Genomic DNA, 23,670 nt, shown 5'->3' with positions numbered 1-23,670 from the left:
TAGGAAATAACCATGATTACTGCAGATGCTGATGTGTATTTGTAATGAAGGTTCTCTTATGTGTGCATATTCAATGACTACTCAAAGGTCAAAAAAAGTAAATGCCGACTTTGGGTGCCATGATGCGTAAACTAGGAATATGGCCTAGTTCTACCAGATTTGGCTTTCCTACTTGCTGATGCCTGAACTTATTTCAGTGCACCAATGCTTAAGCTTGAAAGTACAGTTTGTTTTAGCCCCTCGCAACCTCACTTGACATACTTAGTAGGTGTGGTTTCTGGGTTACTAACAATCCTGTAAAGGGGTGAAAGAAGAAGTGCTAATTGAAACCCAATTTCATTCTTTAGAATATCACACAATAGTAATGCAGTAAAAAAGACAATATATTTAAAAGTGTTATTTCAAAATCTAATCCTGTCGCTTAGTACATGAGCAATACCCATACAGAATTTAACTGTAACAGCACTAATGCATGTCACGAACTGCAAGAATATCAAGAACATTCTTAAAATGGTTGGAATGTTGTAGAGCCTAGCACCCTAAAGACTATTCTATTCACTAAGCTATGAGAGCATTGAGTAGCTAACTTGCCTCTAGAGTTTCTTGTGTTTCAGCGCACTGCATACCTGGTCATAGTGAGAAGCTGTGATTATCCGACTTCGTACTGGAAAGAGTATTCCCTCGAGAAGTAAACATACATCTTATGGGCTCAGCTTCTCTCCTTTCATTACTGGCTCAGTACAAACTCTCAGCATAGGAATGGATGCTGCAGCAGTACAGTCATTTGGCAGGCCCTCTTGTGGTAACCCAGGGGTAAAGACCTCTCTGCTCTAGCGCTCACTCGGAGAGAGCGTAGCTTATATAATCTATATTAACATGAAATGTTTATGAATTAATGTGTGATAATGCCGCATAGAAACTGTAATAGTAATTTTGCTTAAATGTGCACCTGAAATGTGACCACGGGGAGTGGCCGTCAATGTATACGTAGACTAATAATGATGACTAAAATGTTTATATTATGTTTAAATAAGTTTATACTAATGATTACGTTGTTGAATCTGTGCTGAAATCTTCATAGGCCTTAAGTTAGCATGAGCCGAAGCTTAGCTGCTTGGCTCTCATGTTAAATGTATTTTTCTATCTTGCAGTGTGCTGACTCACAAAAGGACATGACCCCGTATGTTTTTTTTTCTTCAAACTAGAAGACGAATGTAACCATGCTAGATTCGTTCCCATAACTTTTCCTTGCTTGCAGAATAATGTTAAAACAAAATGAAACAGTGTAGATTAATGTAATGTCATTCAAACCGGTGAAGACAATGGAGCTACTGACCAAAAGATGTGCAAAGAATTACAGAAAGATGAAATCATTCCGGACGTGCCACCTCTGAAGAGGTCAATTATGGAGACCAATAAAATGTCTGTAAAATAATATGGGGTGAAGAGTTAAGTGACCTAATGTGTTTTCTGATAGGTTAAAGATAGTGGGGTATAACAAATGTCCAATAGAATTTTTGGGGAATGTACAAAGAAAAAGGGATAAAAACCCATGTCACAGGGAGTCATGTAGGTGGGTTAGGGAATGCTATTGATTTTATCCAGAAACTCTGTCACTCTGTTTGGTGACTTGTTGGTTTACTTTAAACCATCCTCGCCCTTAGAATTGTCCATTTTTACACTTTACCTCCTTATGAGGGAAGTGCCCTTTTGCCCCAGAGCTGAGTCCTGACAGATGGCGATTTGACTGATGTCCTGAAGACGAAGACTGAACCCGTGTGCTGACCTAAACTCTGGAGGGTAATTATGACAATGCAATTGTGATTTGTCTGTTTGCTTTTCCTTTCTAGGTACCAACTGCTTACTTTTGACAGAGACCATAGTTAGATGTTTTTCCAAATTGGTGTTCTAAATTGTTTTGCATGAAGCCCAACATGCTAATGCTAATCAGTGGATCGGACAGGTGTTCACTAAACTGACGCAAATAGACAAACGACCGAATCTATGCTTTGTTGAACTGACGCATTATTGACATTCTGCTAAATTGATCTATGTTCATGCCGTGTTATGTTCTGATGTTTGTGATTCTCGCTTTAATGAAATCTTATCAAAGTTGCCATATTGTGATTATGCTATTATGTTTCTTGGTTTTGAGATTAACGCATCTGCTCTTAGATTGTAATTAATAGGGAATAAAACTCATAACATTCTACTAAACTGGTGTGGTTATTCATGGCTGCAAAGTCATGGTAGAATCTTGAATTGATTAATGACTTAGAAATGCATTGTTGTGGTAAATATTAATGACATTATTGATGTATTGATTAACATATTGATTAGCTATCTCGTCCTAAGGTGTCTCTCAACTGGGTCAAAAGATTAATTGGCCTAAACGAGTCCTGATGTGTAATAAAGTATCATAAAAGGACGCGTTAGCAGTTCTGGTAGCAGAGCGACGGTTTGGCCCTTTGTGGCCCTAGGACGGAGAATTATTGTTTAGACTGTTTTTCTGAGATAATGCAAATTGCAGGTATGATGTGTTTCTAAATTCACCATGACTTTCCCGGGATCTCGGAGCCTGCCTAAGTGAGTTGAGGATGTTCTCGGCGTTTTAGTATGTGTGGCATAGGATTTGCGCTTGCTCAGCTTATGCATTTTGCAGGTGATTTGTGAAGTTTGTGTGTATCTAGGCCAGGTAAATGTTGTTTTAGTAGGAGTGGGCGTACTCCGCAGAATGAGAGTAGGGAAGTCGGCGTACTTCATATGAGTGTGGCGCTTTGTGCTCAAAATTATCCACGTGGTTGGTTGTTCATGTACGGACCCGTCATGGTCTAAGACTCAGGAGTATATTGACAAGTGTAGGAGACACTTGGGTTTATGTTGTAATTTGTGCGGTTTAAATAGGTCAATCGGCCGTGGTTGACAAGTCGAGTTTGAATCTAAATGTGTGAGAGAAACCTTCGATGGAGATTTGGCCAGTTCTAAAGTGCACTAGAGCAAACCATTGACAAGTCGAGAGTAGGATTTGCAGGTTGAATTCTGCTTGCGGGTGCGGGAACTTAGAAGGAGAAAGTAGCGGCCGAGGCTTCAAGTGAAATCTCTGTAAAGTTCTGAAACGAATGTGTACCCTTCCTGTAGTAAACCAGCAAATTTGTGTTGTTGTTGTTGTTAAGGTGCTCGCAGTAATTTTTTGCATTAGTTTGGTGTGAATCCAGTGAGGGGCGGATGAGCCGCAAGACTTTGTCGGCTGCATTGTGTGAGTGTGACATCAGTGGTGCCGTGCTGAGATAAGTCAGTTGTCGAGAGGGGTCGCGCACGGATTGGCTGCCGTCCGTGAGAGGCAATAGGTTGAGAAAGGTGGGTGAACAGTGTCCTGGGAACTAAAAAGTCACTTCTTGATTAAATACAAACAAAAGAAAAGATGCAAAGATGAATTTTGTCAAAGCTTTTAAGAGTGCTCTGAAAGGAGACACATACATTATGGCGAGTGAAGGGGAGCCTACACCGCCTGAGGGAACTCCAGCTTACATTGTCATGGAAGAAAAAGGTGTTGCGCCTTGTTTATGGATGAAATAGTGGCGCAAATGGACAGAAAAAGAGGGATGTTTGGCGTTCCCAGAACACAGGATGTTCAATACGAGAGTTCTAGAGAATTTAAGGTGGATGTTAAGTGTACAAAAGCCACCTCCGAGGCCAGCTCAGTATGAGGCTTTAGCAATTTGGGATTTAATGGCTCTTAAACAGAGACAAGAAAAGTTCCAAAGAAGACTGAAAAGGGCAGAAAAGACTCTAGCGGAAGCTAGGTGGGATATTGAGAGCAAAATGTGGGGACGGGGAATAGTTGATGGACTAAAATTGTTCCCAGCAATAACACAGGAAGATGAGCTGCAGGGAAAGAAAGCCACAGGTAAAACAGTCAAAGACTCTAGTAAGCCTAAAGAAACTAAGAGATCTTGGGAAGAAGAAGATGATTTAGATAACAAAGTATTTCTAAATCAGCTATTGCATGATCGCCCGCCACCTTATGCGGTAAGCGACAATGTCCTGAGCACTAGTGCGGATCCTGGGAACCAGACGCAGGAGAAGGGAGTTACTGATACAGCACAGACTAGTGATACGGGTTCGATACAGAATGATGTCAGTGTACCCACTGCGCCAGACATGCAGATACAGTTGCAACCTCCACCGCAGATACAGAGAATCTATCCAGACGTCCCAGTACTAGAGACTACTACAAATCTGATAGTGCCCCCAGACCCGATATATACAAAATCGAAGTTAGTGCAGATTGAGCCGACTCCACAATTGCTGCCCCAGCCGCAGCCACAACTGATACCAGAGTATAATCGAGCAGCAGGTCCTCCATTAATACCTGCCCCGGCTTCTGTGGATCAGACCTTTGGAGTCGCTGCTCCGCGAGGTTTGGGACCAGGTCAAACACCAGCTGCCATATCATTGCCAATTACTGTTGGTCCACCGGTGCCATTGTATGCACAAAGCAAGCCTGGTATATGTGAGCAGGGAGTAATGACCCAAGCTGTAATAAGAGGAGGGTCCATAGGAACCCCCCAGTTAATGGCTCCAGGAGAGCAAGTGGTCGAACGACAAAGGTCCTTGTTAGACCTTAACCCGGTTGAAGCACCGATGGAGGCAATGAGACAGGCAGGGCTAGGTTTGCTAACCCCACAAACGATAAGTATGAATGCCTGACAGTCGCCAATGATGCATGCAGGGAATATTTCACTGCAAGGTTTTCGGTACAACAGTTAAATGAGTGGCTAGAGAAGACCTATGCTTCACAGAAGACTACAGTAACTGCAGTGGAACCGGAAAGGTTGCAAAGAGATGAGTACCTGAACTTTGTGAGACTGGGTGTGGAAGCTGCTGAGTTAGTAGAAGGAACAATGGTGGTAAACCGATTAGAGTCATACACAGAAGCAGAATTGAGATATTTGTGCCCTAAGATCACTAAAGAAGTGGGTAAGGTACATCAGAAATTAGCGAACCTAGCAGACAATTACAATATTGATATTGAGAATACTAAACATTTGAAAAGAAGTTACAGGTTAGACTTTTATTCAAAAGCCTTCGAGCATATGAGGTCTGCCGGAATGAAAGCCCATCTAAAGGAAATATTGCAAAGTGCGCAAATCTGGGGAGCATTAGAAAAGTGGGAAGGCAGATGGGCAAAGAAAAGAGGCAAGTAGAAAGGTGACAGTCCGGGATCGAGTAAAGCAAAAACTTCACCAGATACGGAATCAGTAAAGATGCTACCAATGAGAGAAACATCTGGTGGGGTTCTAATTCATGTACCGTGGTCCAGGGGAGACATCCTATCTTTCACAAATGACTATCCCAGGTTGAGGGAGAAACCGATCGAGTGGTACCAACAAACAGATGGGTTTGTGAAGCTTGCGAAGTGTCTCTAGGAAGATCTGAATACCTTGTTTGAGTTCATTGTTCCGCCCGACTTATGGCTTGAGTGCAAGAGAGGGGTAGATTGGCCAACGCAGGAGCCGGGAAGGGATAACGTGACCGGAGCACCCTCTGAGGCGGTGATGACGTACTATCATAAAGTAATTGAGTTTTTGAAGCAGAAAGTGTTGCCGATAGTGACTTATTGGCAGAAAATCGACCGGACCTCACAGGAGGTTAAAGAATCGATACATGCTTATTATGAGAGGTTGTTAAAAGCATTCAAACATTACAGTGGTACTGAAACTATTGAGCCAAAGGACATGAACCATCTTGTGTTCAGATTTGTTGAAGGGCTAAGGCCAGAGGTTAGCCAGATGATTAAGAATCATTTGATCTGTTGGCAAGCGAAGCCGATTGATGAAGTGTTGCAGTACGCAAAGTACTGTAGTGACGAGATTGAGTTAAAGCAGAGAAAACTGAAGGAAAAAGTGATGCAGATAAGGGCTGTGCAGGCAGGAATGCAGGGAAATGGAATTCAGCAGATGATACAGCAGCAACCGCAAGGGAATGGTGTGTTTCAGGCACAACCGAGAGGTCGAGGTCGAAGTTTTGTAAATCGTGGTCCAGACTTAACACTGTGGTGATTCAAAATGACGTACAAGGGATGAAAAAGATGTCTCCATGTCACGCGTGCAATGCGTTGGGCATTGGAAGCGGGAATGCCCAAATGTGGTGCAGGATGATGTCGTTCAACAAAGCACTAATGTCGGTACATTACAAAATATGAGAGGTCCAAAATTGAGAAGTCAAAATCCGAACTTCCAAAATAACATGGTTCAGATGCAAGGGCTACAGCCTATGCAGCAAATGCAAATGCTGCGTGTTCAGCCAGTGCAAATGCAGCAAGTACAACAGCAGGTTCCCATGGTACCTAGACAGCAAATGCAATTACCATTAGCTCCAATGGGACAGCAACAGGTGATGCTTCCTCAGCAGGTCACAGGTCAAGTGATGAGCCAAAATAATACAGTACAGCAATTCCCATTGCGTGGTGAAGATGGAATGAATGAAGAATGGTCGGATGACAGTTCAGACAGTGAAGAGTGCAGACTTGCAGCGTCCCTAGAAGTAGATCAGAGGGGACCCTATGTAGAGGGAAAGGTAATGGGTCACAAGGTTTTATTCTTGGTTGATACTGGAGCTACACGCTCCACAGTCAGGAGTGCAGAGGTTCCAAAATTGCCACTTTCGGGGCGTGCCATAAGAGTGGTCGGAGTAGCAAACCAGTACTTGACAAATCGAATTACAGATCCGGTGCAAGTTGAGATTGGCAACTTCCAGGGACTACATAAGTTTGTAGTCTGTGATTCGAGTCCTGTGTCCCTACTGGGAAGAGACTTACTGTGTAAGACGAAATGTTCGATTACTTGTTCCAATGATGGAATTGAGGAGCAGACAAACAGTGATGATGAAGGGGATGATGGTCAGTTCTCAGAGTTAGAAGCAGAAACCACAAATTAAGATTACCCTTTGATAACTTTATTCCCGATGCTTACAGTAACTGACTTACCTGCTGAATTACAGGGGACAGTGACGGAGAAAGTGTGGGATTTGACAGGAAAGGAAGTGGGACTGATAAAAGGAGTGGAACCAGTTCAAGTTCAAGTGAAACCAAATGCAGTGTTTCCCCAGGTGCTGCAGTACCACATGGCACAAGATGTCCTTATTCAGGTGTCGCAAATAATTGCAGACTTTGTAAAACAGGGAGTCCTGAAGGAGGTATTGAGCAGCCCATGTAATTCACCGATAATGGGTTTGAAAAAGCCTTGTGGGAAGGTTCGAATTGTGCAGGATTTGAGAAAAATAAATGAGATTGTGGTGAAGTGATGCCCCATAGTGCCAAACCCAGCAGTGATCATGTTTCAGGTTCCATGTGATGCTGAACGGTTCACCGTTGTAGACTTGTCACAAGCCTTCTTTTCGGTGCCTCTTCATGAGGACAGCCATTTTTTATTCAGTTTCAAATTCCTGGACAAGGTGTACAGTTGGTGCAGAATTCCTCAAGGATTTTCTGAGTCACCGTCCATCTTCAATCAGATATAGTCCCTAGTACTGCCTTTCAATTCGACTCTAGTGCAGTACATTGACGACTTGCTGATTGCGTCCAGGACAAAAGATGACTGTAAGTATGACACAATTGCCTTATTGAATCATTTTGGAAAGAATGGACATAAAGTGTTGCCAAAGAAGCTGCAGTACTGTCAGAAAGAGGTGAAATACTTAGGACACTTGATTGAGAGAGGGTCCAGGAGAATATAGAAGGAAAGAGTGACAGCTATTCTGCATATGAACCCCCCGACAACAAAGAGAGATGTCAGGATGTTTTTGGGAATGGTGGGCTACTGTTGCCAGTGGATACCCAACTTCTCAATTATCTCTAAACCATTGATAAAGCTGTGAGGCAAAGAGATTAAGGATGAACCATATACCATAACCCTATCCAAAGAAGAGCTTGAGTCATTTATGGAATTGAGAGAGTGCATGTGCAGGGCACCAGCTTTGGGTATGCCTGATTACACGAAGCCTTTTCTACTGTTTTGTCATGAACGTGATGCTTGTTCTTTGTCTGTCTTAACACAGGTCCATGGAGGTGCAAGCCGCCCTGTAGCATATTTTTCAGCTACCTTGGATCCCGTCGCAGCAGCCTTACCGGGTTGTTTGCGCGCAGTTGCAGCAGTTGGTCAAAGCCTCATGCAGTGTGAAGGCATAGTGATGGGACATCCCTTAACAGTAATGGTTCCACATTCAGTTGAAATTCTGTTGACTCGAACCAAAACTCAGCACATGACATGAGACAACTATTTTGGGGTCGCCTAATGTTTCACTGAAGCCATGTACTGTATTAAACCCAGCAACTCTACTTCCTGTTGAAAGTACCGAGATTAATAATGAAGAGGATGTGGAGCATGATTGTCTTGAGGTAACAGAACTATGTACCAAGCCCCGACCTGATATTCAAGATACGCAGTTAAAAGAAAATGACTGCATTAGCTTTGTTGATGGATCCTGTTTGAGAGTCTCACTCGGAATGCTGAGAGCCGGTTACGCTGTGTGTACCATAGCTGGTATCATTGAAGCTTCCTGGCTCGAGAGAGTATATTCCGCACAAGTGGCAGAGTTAATTGCCCTTACTAAGGCATGCCATGCAGCTGAGAATCTGAGAGTCACTAGCTATACTGACAGCAGATACGGATGTGGAATTGTACATGATTTTGGCCAATTGAGGTCAGAGAGAGGTTTCATGACCTCTTCTGGTTCTCCTGTGAAAAATGGTGAGCAAATTAAGGATTTGTTACATGCGATTCAGTTACCTCTTGAAATTGCCGTGGTGAAATTCAATGCTCATGTTTGGTCACAAGACTTTGACTCCATGGGAAACGGCTATGCAGATCAAGTCACATGGTTTTGTGCATTGAACTGTATATCGTTCAAGGATCAGTGGGAATTGTTAACGCAAACCGAAATGTTTGAACCTTGCATTAAGGGTGGTTGATACACTAGGGGCCAGATGTAGGAAGGTCCGGATTTGCGATCCGGAAATTGCGAGTCGGTGTGACTCGCAATTTCCGAATCGCAAATCCGGATGCAGTACGGTGTCTCAGACACCGACTGCGACTCGCTATGGGGTCGCAAAGACCCACCTAATCAATATTCATGAGGTGGGTCGCATTTTGCGACCCCATAGTGAGTCCCTGCACTCACAGGGATGGTGGCCTGCTGTAGTCAGCAGACCTCCATGTCTGTGACTGCCTTTTAATAAAGCAGTTTTTTTTTCATTTTGCAGCCCGTTTTCCTTAAAGGGAAACGAGTTGCAAAATGAAAAAAAAAACGAAACCATTTGGTTTAGTTTTTTTCAGAGTAGGCAGTGGTCCATAAGACCACTGCCTGCTCTGAAAAAATATTTGTGTCGACATTCACAAAGCCTTTTGCGAATGAGTTACCACCAGTGTGACACTGGTGATAACTGCGAGTTGGTTTGCGACCGCGTTCGCCGTCACAAAGCAACTCTGAATTGCGATGCGGGTCGCAAATAGGAAGGGAACACCCCTTCCTATTTGCGAGTCGCATTCCCAAATTGCGAGTCGGTACCGACTCGCAATTTGGGAATGAGCATCGCGTGAGGCCGTTTGCATGGCACAAACTGCGTTTTTCACAATTTGCGACATGCAAACGGCTTCGTACATCTGGCCCTAGATGAGCTAAAAACACTACAGGGTCGTGCTAGCAAAGAGGAAAAACGCTCCTGGCAGAGAATGCAATGCGTACAAAGAGCTGAAGACTTGTGGGTCTCAGAGGAAGGGAAACTGGTTTTACCAAATAGTCTTTTGTCACAATTTGCGAGGCTTTATCATGGACAGGCACATCTTGGGAGAGATGCAATGATCAGGTCATTCAAGATTGACTGGTTTAACCCAAAATTCATACATGCTGCAGAGGTTACTTTTCATAGGTGGATCATCTGTCAACAGATGAATGCCGGGAAAGGGACTATGGTAACTCTTAGCCACAAAGGGAGAGCTGGCGGTCCATTTAGCAAGATGCAAATGGATTTCATTGAAATGCCTGTTTGTGGAGGATTGAAGTACGTATTGGTGTTGTGTGTGTTTTCAGCCACTGGATTGAAGCTTACCCACACGTAGAAACGACAGTCTCACAGTTGCATAGCTGCTGCTTATGGAACAAATACCTGGGTTCGGGTTTCCAGTCTCTATAGAATCAGATAGGGGCAGACACTTCGACAATGAGGTGATTAAGCTCTTGTGTGCTGCATTAGATATTGAACAGAAACTGCATTGTAGCTGCCGCCCTGAAGCATCAGGACTAGTAGAACAAATGAATGGTACCTTGAAGTCGAGAATGGCGAAGATGTGCGCAGCTACCAATATGAAATGGCCAGATGCATTGCCCTTAGTGCTGATGTTGATGAGGAACACCCCTGATAAGAAGACAGGACTATCACCCCACAAGATCCTTATGGGTAGAGCTATGAGGCTACCCGTAGTGCCTGCAAATGCTCTTGTGAATATCACAGATGATATGGTGTTGGACTACTGCAAAGGTTTGGCTGATGTGGTTCACTCTTTTTCTCACCAGGTAGAAGCCAACACATTGCCACCGATCAGTGATCCAGGTCACACCCTGCAAGCCGGTGACTGGGTGGTTGTCAAGAAGCACGTGAGAAAGTTGTGTTTGGAGCCGCGCTGGAAGGGGCCATATCAAGTAATACTGACAACAACAACTGCTGTGAAATGTGCAGGCGTTCCAAACTGGATACATGCCAGTCACACAAAGAAGGTAACGTGTCCAGCTGATGAGGAACTTGAAGTTTCCGACTCAGCAGTTCCAGAGAAGGAAGTCTCAGGGCCTGAAAATAGCCAAAAGGGAACTGAGATTATAGGGGAGCCCACTGAGAACAGCCTAGTCCCTCAAACAGTGAACGAGTTTGAGAGAGGTGACAATGTGCCTATCTCAGTAGAGGCAGCAGGAGAACTAAATCAAGGAGAGGTTCTCCCAGAAGCAGACCGATACGGGTTAGAGCTTGAACCCGTTACAGACCCAGAAGAAGAAGGGGAAATAGTAGAGAGAGATCAAAGTACACCGGCATCCCCTGAGCCAGTTGCAGGTCCATCAAGAGAAAACACCATAGCACAAGAGGAGGGTGCTGTTCAGCGTCCTGAAAGGGCAAGCAGGAAAAAGACGCATAAGGGAGATAACTGGCCAGAGAAGCAGGCTGCGAAAGAAAGGGTTGTACCAGGTGAAACAATAAAAGAAGAAACTGATACATCCCGAATAGAGGACCTAAGTGAAGGAGAATTGCAAGGCGAACGCTGATTGAAAAGAAAGAGAACTGCAAATAGAAGGTACGCAGTGGGCATATGCAACAACATCTGAATGGCAACAAGAATTCTTAGCATTCTGTTTTGTTCGAGAAGTACCAGGCCAATACTACGGTACCTGAAAACAAATAAAAGAAAGAGACTTTGTTAGAACTAAAATTTGAAATTGAAAGCTGAAAAGCTGAAAAGGAGACTTATAAACTACCGGATGTGACACTGATAACCTGAACTGACTTTGAAAACCCGATTATGACAAGCTGCTAACCTGATTTGACAAAAGGGTCCTGGAGTGAGTAAAACACTGTAAATACACAGAGAGAGAGAGAGTTTTATATTGTCCTCAAGTTGATTGTTATTCTGCTACATGATTCTTTACAGACATGGCTTATAATAGGGGTAGTAATAAAAAGGGTAAGGTGTGTGGTTGGTTAAGTCTTATATTAGGTATTGTGTGTGCAATAATAATTGTAGGTGTGATTGTGGGAATGCCGTGGTTGGATAAGAAAGCAACTAACAACGCTTCAAAACCTGAGACTACAACACTAACACCGTGGGAAAAGTTTGAGCAGGATGCAAGACACTTGCATGAGGGAACTAACTCAAAGGGGGAACTTTCTACTAATGTCTTCTATCACTTGCTGAATGAGTATGTTGAAACAATGGATGCGAAAAAATGTTATGTTTGCACAAAGATTCCTTCATCAGTGCAAGAAGGGGTCACCTATCATAGTCTTCCACTAACCTACAGGATAAGTTGTAGTTTGCTAATAACAAGATCTATAATCAAGAGCATGTGCAATATTTTTATTCAAATTTGGATGTTGTGTTTTCCTTTGTGCCTGTGATTGAATTTCTGAACAAGTTAGCTATGGAGCATAGTATAAAATTAGTTAGAGGTTTCTTTGAACCGACGCTTACATTTGGGACAGCTTATGCATACCGCAATAATCTGACTTGCTTATTGACACCTGTAGAGAAAAGCTTTTTAGATCACACTGATGATAGACGCAAATCATTGAAAGAGAGATTAGAAAAGGGGCTAGAGAAATGCACATATGCAAATGATTATGCTTACACCGCAATAAAAAAGCAAGGCAAATTAGCTATAGATGCATTACATGTAGGAAGGCTTTGTATATATAGGCCAAAATCTGAACATGACACTTTATTTGTGGGAATGAGTGAATGCAGGCATGTGTTTTTGTTTCAGAGTAAATGGACATTCATGTTAAATGGACAGGATCCAGCGATCCCTGGGATCTATTATATCTGTGGACTTAATACTTATTACCGTCTCCCTAAGAGATGGTATAGGACATGTTATTTGGGAATAGTTTTCCCAAAGATTTACCAGATTGATGACTTAAAGCAAATACCTAAAACGTCTGAATTACAACATGTTAGACAAAAACGAGAGACAGCGGCTGCTGTCGTTGGAGACATATTTGGAGCCATAATTCCTTCAGTAGGGGTTATCTTAAACTCCATAAAGATTCAAAAGTTGTCTACTATTGTGGATAACATGCTGACAAATTTTACAGGGGCTATACTCCTGATGGATACTGAACTTGCTGCGGAAAGAGCTATGACTCTTCAAAATCAGCTTGCTTTAGACATTCTTTTAGCAAAGAGCGGCGGAGTCTGCAAAATGCTCAATGAGCATCATTGTTGCTCATATATACCTGACAATAGTAAAAATATTAGAGGTATGATTACTAATCTAACTAAAGATAGTGCAGATTTGAAGGATTTGAAGGAACCTGGAGTATGGGAGAAAGTGGGAAAAGGAATTGCCAGAGTAGGGAGCTGGTTTGGCAACATTTGGAATGGGGTACTTGCAAAAATATTAGGGGGTCTATTAATTGTTCTGGTCTGTCTATTAGGAGTATGGGGAGCATGCAAAATAAATGCCAAAATTAAAAGAAATTGGACAAAAAGGAATAAAAGGAACGAAGAAAATGAAAGGGAGAAAATGTTTAATGAAATTTGGGAAAGTTCACACAAAGGACAAGATGTTGAAATGCGCATTATACGTAAAGTGAAAAATTAAGTGAAAGGTCGAAAGGCAAAGGTTTGTGTGATGACGAACGTCATCAGAGGAGGGACTGAGAGAGTGTAGCTTATATAATCTATATTAACATGAAATGTTTATGAATTAATGTGTGATAATGCCGCATAGAAACTGTAATAGTAATTTTGCTAAAATGTGCACCTGAAATGTGACCACGGGGAGTGGCCGCCAATGTATAAGTAGACTAATAATGATGACTAAAATGTTTATATTATGTTTAAATAAGTTTATTCTATGATTACGTTGTTGAATCTGTGCTGAAATCTTCATAGGCCTTAAGTTAGCATGAGCCGAAGCTTAGCTGCTTTGCTCTCATATTAAATGTATTTTTCTATCTTGCAGTGTGCTGACTCACAAAAGGACATGACCCCGTATGTTTTTTTTTCTTCAAACTAGAAGACGAATGTAACCATGCTTGATCCGTTCCCATAACTTTTCCTTGCTTGTAGAATAATGTTAAAACAAAATGAAACAGTGTAGATTAATGTAATGTACAAGGTCATTCAAACCGGTGAAGACAATGGAGCTACTGACTAAAAGATGTGAGAAGAATTACAGAAAGATGAAATCATACCAGACGTGCCACCTCTGAAGACGTCAATTATGGAGACCAATAAAATGTCTGTAAAATAATATGGGGTGAAGAGTTAGGTGACCTAATGTGTTTTCTGATAGGTTAAAGATAGTGGGGTATAACAAATGTCCAATAAAAATTTGGGGGAATGTACAACGAAAAAGGGATAAAAACCCATGTCACGGGGAGTCATGTAGGTGGGTTAAGGAATGCTATTGATTTTATCTAGAAACTCTGTCACTCTGTTTGGTGACTTGTTGGTTTACTTTACCATCCTCGCCCTCAGAATTTTCAATTTTTACACTTTACCTCCTTACGAGGGAAGTCCCCTTTTGCCCCAGAGCTGAGGCCTGACAGATGGTGATTTGACTGATGTCCTGAAGACGAAGACTGAACCCATGTGCTGACCTAAACTCTGGTGGGTAATTATGACAATGCAATTGTGATTTGTCTGTTTGCTTTTCCTTTCTAGGTACCAACTACTTACTTTTGACAGAGACCATAGTTAGATGTTTTTCCAAATTGGTGTTCTAAATTGTTTTGCATGAAGCCCAACCTGCTAATGCTAATCAGTGGATCGGACAGGTGTTCACTAAATTGACGCAAATAGACAAACGACCGAATCTATGCTTTGTTGAACTGACGCATTATTCACATTCTGCTAAATTGATCTATGTTCACGCCGTGTTATGTTCTGATGTTTGTGATTCTCGATTTAATGAAATCTTATCAAAGTTGCCATATCGTGATTATTCTATTATGTTTCTTGGTTTTGAGATTAACGCATCTGCTCTTAGATTGTAATTAATAGGGAATAAAACTCATAAAATTCTACTAAACTGGTGTGGTTATTCATGGCTGCAAAGTCATGGTAGAATCTTGAATTAATTAATGACTCTGAAATGCATTGTTGTGGTAAATATTAATGACATTATTGATGTATTGATTAACATATTGATTAGCTATCTCGTCCTAAGGTGTCTATCAACTGGGTCAAAAGATTCATTGGCCTAAACGAGTCCTGATGTGTAATAAAGTATCATAAAAGGACGTGTTAGCAACTCCATGAGGTTTTTAAAGGATTGACCATTAACATTTACTTTACATTAAGGACTCTCTACCTAGTTCCAGACATATCCAGTATGAACCAGTATATTAGTTCTAGACATAAAAGGCATGAACTATTATGGCAAAAGTACTTCGATTCAGACTTCATGTTTACTTTGCGCATTAACTGTCTGACTTTGAAACATAGATATCAGGGAACTGGTATCAGGTTTATGTAACCTTATGTGATTATCAAGCTCATTGTTTGGGTAAATTAACACTTACAAAAGATAAGGACGAGGTATGTGGGCCAACGGTAGACATGCTAATTTAGTCTGAAAAGGGAGTCATAGCTGAGGGTCTTTATGACACTGCATTCAGGAGAGAGCAAAAAGAAGATGCTGAAGAGGAAAGAAATGAGGTGTAACATATTAGATGGAGGAGATGTAGAGAGGAAAATAGGGTGCATATCTAAGAGACATTACAAGAGTGACCGAGACCTCTACCCCTTTCATATGTCTCAATCATATTCAATCCATAGTATCACAATTTCAAAACTAAAGCATTTTTCAATATTCACTATTTACAACAAAGGCATTGTTACTCATTTGTCCTAAATAGCTAACAGCGTTTGACAAAGCTAATAGTCCTGGACGGTGTTAGATGTGTGTCAGTTTTTGTGTTATATATCTGGATGGAGTGAAAGCTCAAAGTGGAGCCAAATACCGCCCGGGTGGCAAACTATGGAAATCAGAGAAATGTACTTCATGTGTTTCTGCCACACCCTTCTTTTATAAGTCACACTCCTTTTAGAGACCCCCACACACACTTTATTCATTCCACTTAATGCCCTGCGTTTAAGCCAACCTGTTTCTCCCTGAGTGATGAGGGTTCCCAGCACAACATAGGATACAGATGCGCACCTTACCTGCAGTCATAAACAAGACGTGCACACCTCTCGCCAGGCATACTGTCTTCCTCTAGTCTTCATGTTCCGCCTTAGGGTTCAGTAACTGGTGCCATTAGACCTATTTCGTGTTCCTTAAAATACTTCATACAATTAATTGGACTTTACAAAGAATGGGAAACACTGAAATGAAATGACTGTTTTGTTTTTAACCTGTTTCGGAAATTGGATGATATACAGTTGGCTCAATCCGTTAAAATTACCAGGTCATTGCATTCTTTGAAATGCTTCTTTAATGCTATTTCCATTCCTTTGTGCCGAAGTAATTATTCAACTCGATCATCTGGTCTTTGGGCTGTGGGGTTCTTTTAAAGTTTTGCAGCAGCTTAGCCAGACTGCTGATGTTTTCTGAGTAAACACTTCTGTCACAGCTGCATAGACGGTTCTCTAGATTGAGAGATCCCCACTGTTGTGGGGGGGGGGGGGAGGGGAGAACGTTGTGGAAAAACATGACTTCTATTCCACGAATGCTTTCTGGTCATGGGAGAAATGTCATCACAAATATGGGCAATGGAAGTGTATACCTAAACTGCAGTTGCATTTCCAGTAATCACATTATAAATGGCAGTCAGCCTGTTCTAGAAATGTAAAGGTCTTTCTGTGCAAGACTGCTGTGGTTCTCATGGAGTCCTTGCCTAGACACTGCTATGCTGGAAACACTGGCAGGCCAGCCACCATATGTTGGGTAGTAAGCCAGACCACAATTCTGGCAGGATCTTAAGTGAGTTGACCCGCATTACAGATAGGATTCACTTCTTTGGTCTGCACAGAAGCAAACCTTTACTGGGTGGTCCTGTCTCAGCCTGGGTGAGCGCAGCCTCTCATGATCAAAGCACTGTCACTAGAGCAACTGTAATCCTGCACCTGCCCTTGGGTAAGTGCTTGAGTGAAAGGCAGATTGGCTGTTTAAAGCTGTTCATTGTATTTCACTGCGCAGGGGTAATCTGTCCTGCATTTGAGAGATGGAAAGAGAAAGCCCCTCAGATGGGTGCAGTGATTGACTCTACCTGAATGCGACCTCTATCCTGTGCACGGTCAGCGTGCATCCTGAAAGGCTACTTAGCTCTGGACCCTCGTTTATTTTACTTTGCGGGCCCTGAAGCAAACTCTTTCTTCATTTGCATGGAACCACTTTCCATGCTAATGAGGAAATACCCTCTTGAGATCATCCTGATGATACATGTTTCCCAGCATGATCTGTATTACAGAAGGGGTTTCTCAGGCATCTGAGGCCCCTTCAGGAATAGCAAAATGGAAAAAGCAGGTGCCCATGTCTGCTGCGCACTAGAGGAACTTTTACAAATGTAGTAGCTGTTTGTCTACCTTATGGTGGAGCCTAGAACGGATCTGATGTTAGGGAACATGCCTTCCTATATACAAGAGGGCTTCAACCGCAGTGGTGTCTGAATTGATCTCACGGCCAGAAAGTGGCCAAGAAGAGCATTATGCTGAAAACAGTGCCCTGTTCTTAGTGAAAAAAACAAAGTGGTGGGCTATCCCTCATAACATACTTTGAGTGAGAAGCCACACAATAACCCCAATCTCCACATTCCTTAATTCTGATAAAGGATGACTCTGTGGATACTTTTGCACTTTAGGCTGCCCATAGCATTTTGGCAATCATGTGCTTGAGTGCATTTCTAAAAAGTGATAGTGGAGCATAACTGCAATGTTTAAGCATTAAATACGTATGGAGCAGCCACGTTTATAGAATCATTGTGAAAAATATGTTTTTCATTCTGGGTGATGCCAATGGCTTTTTTGTTAATGAGGGGCTGTGGGATTAAAAAGACCCAAGACCAATGCCATACACTCTGAATGAGGTCAGCCGCTCACTGGGCTGACAGACTGTCCGTCATTTTCGGAAGAAAGTCCTATTCTGAACCATCTCTAAGTCAGGAACTTAGTTTTCTTTATGAACCCAAACTACAGTAACAATCCATCCAAACCGTTTAACGTTTAGTATTTCTGTCACTAAATGTCATAAAAAAGGCGTTCATGTAAGCACATTTTCTTCTTTCATTTTTGTAGGGATGTAAAACCTGACAATATTCTTCTTGATGAAAAAGGTAAGAAAATTAATTTTATTTTTTTCATTGATGATTTGCAATGAAATATATTACTCAACTATTTACAAAGGTGGGTCGAAATAACTCTCATCCTTACATATGACCCGCTAAAGTTGGTGTTTTTTAATTTAAACATGTAAAACATTTAACATGCTTATATCAATACGGCAGCAGTTCTTCCAACATGGTAATCTTATTTAACAGATGAACAAATCAATAGTGTTCTTCTGTACACCAGATAAACAGACAGCTCTAAGTTATAGTCATATGTAATATTTACACTTAAGATAAGTGATGTGTAGATGCAAAACATTAAGTACAATTAAAATAGTGTTATATGATAGGCTTTAAAGGCCTGACTTAGACGGGGTCTCTTGCTTGGATATGGACATGGTCAATGCCTGGAAAGATCCTGGAACGACCCTCCTACAACAGGACACACCCAATGTGTGTATAAGTGAGACCACAACTGTTCATCTTCACAGATTAAAACCCAAGGCTTACATATGATTGTACATCATACCATATTGCATGACAATCCATTGCTCATTACCAGTCATTATAGTTTCACTACAACAGGAGCTTTGTGTGTTTAAGAAGCGTACTTTGATCACAAGATGTTGCTGCTGGACCAGAATATGTGTGTTTCTTTCTTCCCATAGGAGGCTGCAACACTCATCTTTACAGGGTAATGTGGCCAAAGCTCCGGAACCATCAGAATGTACAAAAACAAAAACCTAAGTTTTCATGCAGCCCATCTTGTGATCTCTCTGATAGACCATCTGAGTTTGTTGTTGGCCTATTTGTTCCCTCATGTTTAAGATGGGCTTGTCGATAGTTACCAAATTCTTCTTCTGTGGGGCTTCCAGGTGCTTGACTTTTTATTAGTTTTAACCTCAACAATGCATCATTGAGGTATGCTTTATATACAAGTTGAAAAAATTTACAGAATGTAATAGTAGGGGTCAGCATAACCTGTGTCATTCAGTGTAGCGTAATCATGTGGAATTACATAAAAATTCCACAATATTAAGCTTGGATTATACAAGAATAGTAATTCTGCAGTTAGCAATATTTCGTAGTGCAAAAATGCCCCTCAGCATCCAAAAGCGGTGCAGGGATGTGTTTTCCACTAAGAAATTGCACTAAATGCAACAGAACACAAATAGCGGGCACAGGTTTGCTAAAAATACTCTTGGGGTAGGATGTTCCTCCAACTTGCTACAGATATTCAGGGGCAGATTTAAGGAAAGTGGTGCTGCACCCAGTACAGCACCACTTTCCTTGTGCCCCTTAGCGCCCCCCTACCGCCACCATGTGTGTGCCGTATGTAAGATACGGCGCAGCAGGGCGCAGGGTAGGGTGCAATAGCATCACATTTTTTGATGCTATTGATGTACTGTTCAGGATTAGCACCAAAAGTTTGGCACTAACCCTGAAGAGTACATAGGGGCCCATTATAAACAATGGTGTGCCCCTTTTCAATGCCTGCTCTGAGCAGGTGTTAAAAGTGCCAAAAATATGCCACAAAGAAATCTCTTAGATTTCTTAGCACAAAGGGTTACAAAGTAGGGCAATCCATGCGTTGAGCCACTTTGTAAATAAAGTGCAGGGGAAAGGCCACCTTAGCGCCGCCTTAGCGTAAACAAAATGACGCTAAGGCAGCGCTAAAGTAGTGCTATGCCCTCTTAAATCATGGCCAGAGTGATATTTTCTTAATGCAAGGTGCACCCTCACATCCAAAATGGGCACAAGAAAGCATTTTGCATGAATAAACAATGTTAAGTGCAGTAGAAAACAAATAGTGCATGTGAGTGGCCACTGGCGCTTGCTAAATGTGCACTCATCTTAGGACTGTTTTCCACACATTACTCATAATTCTGCAAGGGGGAGTAATTGTGTAGCTATTGGTAACTCTGCATCAAAGAGTAACGCAGAATTACCAAAATTACTCCTACATCATTGAATTTCCACCAAGGGTTAGGAAATAGGGTACGATCAATTCACCATCAGTAAAAGATATAAAGTAAATGAAACAATATGCCACGTAGAGTGTATTAAAAAAGTCTGTTCTATCCTAAACATATTTTTGAAAAATATTATATAAAAACCTGCATAAGTGATCAAATGGTGCAAGGTTAACAATAGTTTTGCCCAAACGTGCATCAATGAAGAACAAGCACCAGACTAGACAAATAAGACAATTACATGAGAGAATGTCCTTGGGCTGGGGGGCATGACTCCTGTCTTTACTTAGAAAGAAGTCATGTCCATGGGGGTTGTGCTTCCAACAATGGTGCTAATTAGGTTAGAGTCCTTATTTTGACTCTAACCTGACTAGCGCCATCCTTTCACACACAACCTTCAGTTCTCCCTACGCCTCCCCCACCCGGTTAGCATCTGTTAGAAATGTGGTCTTTGGTTGTCAGTCAGGTTACCCTGTCCAAGCAAGGAGCCTCACTCTAGTCGGAGTAAAAGAGAATCACCCTCAGCTAACCCCCGCTCGCGCCCTTGGTAGCTTGGCATGAGCAGGCAGGCTTAACTTCAGAGTGCTAGTTGTAAAGTATTTGTACCAATACACACAGGCCCATATTTATACTTTTTGATGCAAACCAGCGCTGGCGCTGGTTTGCGTAAAAAAATTCACTGCCGGCTAACGCCATTCCTACGCGCCAGGCGGGCACCTTATTTATGAATTGGCGTTAGCTAATGCTGCGGGCTGGTCAGAGTAAAAAACAAAAAGGACTCTAACCAGGCAGCGCCAGCGTAGGGAAAAATTGGGGTGTGCGTCAAAAAATGGTGCAAGTCAGGTTAGAGCCAAAAATCATGCCTCTAACCGGACTAGCAAATTTCTTGACACACAACCCCCATTGAAATGACTCCTGTCTTAGCAAAGACAGGGGTCATGCCCCCTTGACCAATGGCCACGCCCAGGGGACCACTGTCCCCTGGGCATGGCCATTGAGCACAGAGGCATGTAGGGGGGCCCAAGTTAGGCCCCCCTATGCCACTTTAAAAAAATAAAAAAAGTATCCTTACCTCTACTTACCTGTACTTACCTCGGATGGGTCCCCCCATCCATGGGTCCTCCAGGGGTGGCGAGGGTGGCAGGGGGTGTCCCTGCGGGCAGGGAAGGGCACCTCTGGACTGCTTCCATGGTCAGAGACCATGGAAGTGAACCCACAGGCCCCTTAACGCCTGCCCTCACCCAGGCGTTAAAAAACAGTGCACATCAGGCTGTGTGCCATTTTTTAAGGCCCGCCCCCTCCTGTGCATCAAAGTGACGCAGAGTATAAATAAGGCGCGCAGGCCTTAAAGTCATTTTTGGGATGGGAACGCCTACCTTGCATGTCATTAACCAAGGCAGTTTCCCGCATCCGGAAAATGACGCACACAGAGGAATTTTGACATTTGCGGGGTCGGGCGTCACAGTATAAATATGGTGTTAGGTTTGCGCCAAATTTGCGTCAAATTTGTTTACGCAAATTCGGCACAAACAGAGTATAAATATGCCCCACAGTAACTTAATGAAAACACTACAAAATTACACAACATAGGTTTTGAAAAATAGGGAATATTAATCTAAACAAAACAAGACCAAAATGACAAAAATCCAACATACACAAGACAAGTTAGTAATTAAAAAGCAAAAAGAGTCTACCCTGTTAGCATGAAAATGTACCTGGGTCGCTTCAAAAATAACCCCACACGGGCGAGTGTGCGTCGAAAGAAGCTTGCGATGCATCGATATCACTCACGAGCGAGACAGTGCAGTGTTTCTCCTTCAGTCGGGTTGGCGTGCATCGTTTCCTCTCTCCATAGGAGAGCGATGCGTTGAGCCGGACTAACATTCTCGGGTCCGTGCAGGCTTTGCGTCGTTTTTACGCGCCCAGCGATGTTTGTGTCAGAAATCCTGCCCCACAGTGATTCAAAAACCACACAGTGTGGCTTGCGATTTCACCAGCCTCCATCAGCGATGCTGCACGTTCTTCCCCAGCTGCATGCGTCGATCTCCCAGCCACGCTGCAGGTTCTTTTTCCGGAGGTTGCGTTGAATATTTCCCCGCATGGCGGCCTGTGCGTGGATTTCTTAAACGTGGCCTGCCAGCTTCTCCTTTCAAGGGCCTAGGAACTGGGTGGGGCACCCCTTGACAGGGCAGGAGTCTCAGCAGAGGCTCCAGGTGCTGGCAGAGAGAAGTCTTTGCTGTCCATGAGACTTCAACAACAGGAGGCAAGTTCAGTTTCAAGCCCTTGGAGAGTTCTTCACAAGCAGGAAGGCACACAAAGCCCAGTCTTTGTCCTCTTGCACAGGCAGAAGCAGCAACTGCAGGATAGCTCCACAAAGCACAGTCACAGGCAGTGCAGCTCCTCTTCCTCAGCTCTTCAGCTCTTCTCAAGGCAGAGGTTCCTCTTGGTTTCCAGAAGTGATCTCAAGTCTGTGGTTTTGGGTGCCTTTCTTATACCTATTTTGCGCTTTGAAGTAGGCTTACTTCAAAGAAAAGTCTCTTTTGTTTGTGAAATCCTGCCTTGCCCAGGCCAGGCCCCAGGCACATACCAGGGGGTTGGCGACTGCATTGTGTGAGGACAGGCACAGCCCTTTCAGGTGTGAATGGCCACTTTTCCCCTCCCCCCTAGCACATATGGCTCATCAGGATATGCAGGCTACACCCCTGCTCCCTTTGTGTCACTGTCTAGAGAGAGGTGCAAACAGCCCAACTGTCAAACTGTCCCAGACAGAGAATCCACAAACAGGAAGAGTCACAGAATGGTTTAAGCAAGAAAATGCTCACTTTCCAAAAGTGGCATTTTCAAACACACAATCTTAAAATCATCTTTACTAACAGATGTATTTTTAAATTGTAAGCTCAGTGACCCCAAACTCCACATCTCTATCCACTCCCAAAGGGAATCTACACCTTAATCATATTTAAAGGCAGCCCCCATGTTAACAGTTGAGTTAACCTATGAGAGGGATAGGCCTTGCAACAGTGAAAACCGAATTTAGCAGTTTTTCACTGTCAGGACATATAAAACACATTAGTATATGTCCTACCTTAAACATATACTGCACCGTGCCCATGGGGCTACCAAGGGCCTACCTTAGGGCTGTCTTACATGTAAGAAAAGGGAAGGTTTAGGCCTGGCAAGTGGGTACACTTGTCAAGTCGTATTGGCAGTTTAAAACTGCACACACAGACACTGCAGTGGCAGGTCTGAGCCATGTTTACAGAACACCTATTGCGGGTGGCACAACCAGTGCTGCAGTCCCACTAGTAGCATTTGATTTACAGGCCCTGGGCCTAGTGCACTGTACTAGAGTCTTACCAGTAAATCAAATATGCCAATCATGGATGAACCAATTACATACACATTTTGTATAGGAACACTTTAGCACTGGTTAGCAGTGGTAAAGTGCCCAGACTAACAAAAGCAGCAAAAACAGAGTCCAGCAAACATCAACAACCTGGGAAGCAGAGGCAAAAAGTAAAGGGAGACCACGCCAAGGATGAAAAATAAACAGCGTCATGTATTTTGACGCTAACCGGGCCTTAGTGCCGGCTTGCGCCATACCTTAGAGATGGCGCACGGCTGGTGCTCTGGAATGGCACTAGCCTGCGCTATACTTTT

General features: G+C 42.8%; 1 protein-coding gene across 1 annotated transcript in view; it reads left to right on the top strand.

The window, feature by feature from the left end:
- STK32C (serine/threonine kinase 32C) overlaps window positions 1-23,670 on the top strand; it is a 1,425,916-nt gene that overhangs the window by 1,184,082 nt on the left and 218,164 nt on the right. The window contains exon 5 of the mRNA XM_069239751.1: window positions 18,006-18,043. Coding sequence (XP_069095852.1) covers window positions 18,006-18,043 — 38 coding nt within the window. The remainder of the gene's footprint in view (window positions 1-18,005; window positions 18,044-23,670) is intronic.

The sequence above is a fragment of the Pleurodeles waltl genome, chromosome 6 (genome assembly GCF_031143425.1).
Source record: "Pleurodeles waltl isolate 20211129_DDA chromosome 6, aPleWal1.hap1.20221129, whole genome shotgun sequence".
Lineage (NCBI taxonomy): Eukaryota > Metazoa > Chordata > Amphibia > Caudata > Salamandridae > Pleurodeles > Pleurodeles waltl.
The sequence above is the reverse complement of the archived record's forward strand: the minus strand, read 5'-3'. Positions and strand labels throughout refer to the sequence as shown.